Here is a 2,602-nt window from a genome sequence, read left to right as displayed (position 1 = left end):
CACCGGTAAAATTTCCACTTATTCCTTATTTTTATTTTCCTAAAATTTTCACTGCATCTTGCAACCTTTTCAATAGTCTTGGCTCTTACGATCATGAATCCAACAACATAACCACTATTGAAAAGGTTGTAAGACACAACGAAAATTTTAGGAAAATAAAAATAAGGAATAAGTGGAAATTTTACTGGTGAGTGTGTTAAATTATAAGGCACCAAAAGAGAATGACTCTCCCCAAACACAACAGAATATGCTTCAGCACACAAACTCACATAAAGAATCTTGCAAACAAATTCCAAAAACGAAATATAAATAAAGTAAAACAAAGGAAAATTAGAACTGCAACAAATACAAGAACAACAAATGTAAGAAAGGAAATACCTTGATGATTCCAAACTCATAGAGTTTTTTCCCAAACTGAGATCGGGTGATTGCATGTTCAGTGGTGCTTGCTGCAATAAATAATATACAATTAATTTACTTTAATAAAATATGCATTCTAATGAACTAGATATTCTTAACCCTTTCGTTACCAACCCGGCTGAAACTGGCTCTGAGTACAAATGTCTTGTTTCCATAAGTTTTGAATTAAAATCTTCCACCAAAACTTAGTCACAATTTATGTTCCCAACACTAGTTGAATGATGACTAACTTATTTTACTAAATTCTTTGTTATATTTAAAGTTACTGAAAGAAACACAGAGCATCTCAAAATAAATACAGTAATGAAAGGGTTAACAGCAGCTCTGAGATAACATATTTATCTTACTGAAAATATTTTAGAAGTAATCAAAATTGTAATTGAAAGCGAAAAACAACCAAGTGAATAAGAGTATAGCTCCACAGCTTCACAAGGCTACAATTTGGAGGAGGAGTGTAGCTTAGTGGTTAGGTTGTTGGATTCATGATCGTAAGATTGTGGTTTCAATTCCTGGACTGCAGAATAAATGATAATCAGATGGGGCAATGTCTGGTGAATATGGTGGGTGAGGCATTGTTTCCCATTCAAACTGCTCCAGCCTTTGAAATGTCATCCTCGCTGTGTTTGGTTGTGCATTGTCCTGATGGAAGAACACCTTTCATCTTGAAACCAAAGATGATCGTTTTCCTTCTGGTGCTAACTTAAGCCGTTCAAGCTGCTTGCAGTGGATCTCCTTTGTGCTCCTTTGGTTTGGGTTTAAAATTTCTAAATGGACTAAACCTTTCATATCCAACCAAACAGATAACACCTTACGTGGGTGAGGGCCTTCTTTAGCCTGGGGTGCCGGTCTTTCTCCTTTCCCTACCCACTGTCTTTGGCACTTGACATTTTTATAGAGAACCCATTTCTTGTCACTATTCGCTACAAAAACGGTTCATTCGTGAGACATGACAGCAAAGGAGAGCACACATTCACTCTCTACATGCAATTAAACTCGGAAAGTTTGTGAGGATATCCTTCACTCAATTTGTTGACTTTTCCGATGGCACACAGGTGTCACTGAATGGTGGAATGACCAAATCCAAGCTTCTCTGCTAGTTCCTCAACAGTTACAATGGGATTTCATTCCACCAGGGTTTGCAGGACATCCTCGTCGAGCTCTACATATTTTCCAGGACAAGACTCATCTTCTATGCTGAAGTTTCTGGCTCAGAATTTCTGGAACCACCGTTGACACTGGCTTATGATTATTATCCAATTCCTATATACTGCGTTAATATCCCTCACACTTTCCATTGTGTTGTTACCATTATCAAACTCATAAAGCAAAATATACTGAATATGCTCCTTTGTCACTTCCATTATAGCTTTGAAAAAATAACTGTTAAAATCGAACTACACTCTTTAAAACTGGCACTAAGAATAAGTACAAGGTAAAATTACTACCTGCTTTTATAGCAAGTTGATGCTGGTAGTTGTCCCCCTCTGGCAGGCACCCATAAAATTATTAAACATCTTACTAACAATAACTCTGATCATCTTTTCAAATTCCACCTGTTTAACACCCATGGACATCTTTACAAAGTCAGAAAACAGCACAGCTCCCATGACTTTCGGAAACACTTTTTCACACTAAGAGTTGCCGAAGTATGGAACAAACTGCCAACATCAGTTGTTAGTTGTCGGAGCACTGCATCCTTCAAAACTTCCATGCTTCCTGAGATTCGCCAACACTACACCTGATTTTCTCCCCTCCATACACACGCAAGCATGTATCTGACTCATACACTGTTCACTTTCCAGACATTTGTACATTACTGTATATGCTTTATACGCACTTTTGACAAGTTGTAGTGCACTGTATACAATAATTTCATTATTATTTGCTGAGGACATGCGTAAGCTCGCAAGGAATGAAGCCAGTATGCTCCGCTGGATGTGTAATGTAAATGTGCATACCCGTCAGAGTGTAAGTATCTTGAGAGAAAAGTTGAACATAAGAAGCATCAGTAGTGGTGTGCAAGAGAGACGTTTGCGCTGGTTTGGACATGTGGTGAGAATGAATGAGGATAGCTGCGTGAAAAAGTGTCACTCCCTAACAGTTGAGGGAACCCGTGGAAGAGGTAGGCCCAGGAAGACCTGGGCTGAGGTGGTGAGGCAAGACCTTTGAACATTGGGCCTCA

The 2,602-nt window shown here is 38.5% G+C and overlaps 1 protein-coding gene across 1 annotated transcript in view; it reads right to left on the bottom strand.

Moving 5' to 3' along the window:
* Window positions 1-2,602, bottom strand: part of LOC106883527 (complex I assembly factor ACAD9, mitochondrial) — a 54,735-nt gene that overhangs the window by 14,925 nt on the left and 37,208 nt on the right. The window contains exon 10 of the mRNA XM_014934561.2: window positions 379-449. Coding sequence (XP_014790047.1) covers window positions 379-449 — 71 coding nt within the window. The remainder of the gene's footprint in view (window positions 1-378; window positions 450-2,602) is intronic.

Source organism: Octopus bimaculoides, chromosome 4, assembly GCF_001194135.2.
Source record: "Octopus bimaculoides isolate UCB-OBI-ISO-001 chromosome 4, ASM119413v2, whole genome shotgun sequence".
Classification (NCBI taxonomy): domain Eukaryota; kingdom Metazoa; phylum Mollusca; class Cephalopoda; order Octopoda; family Octopodidae; genus Octopus; species Octopus bimaculoides.
This window is presented reverse-complemented; position numbering and strand designations above follow the sequence as displayed.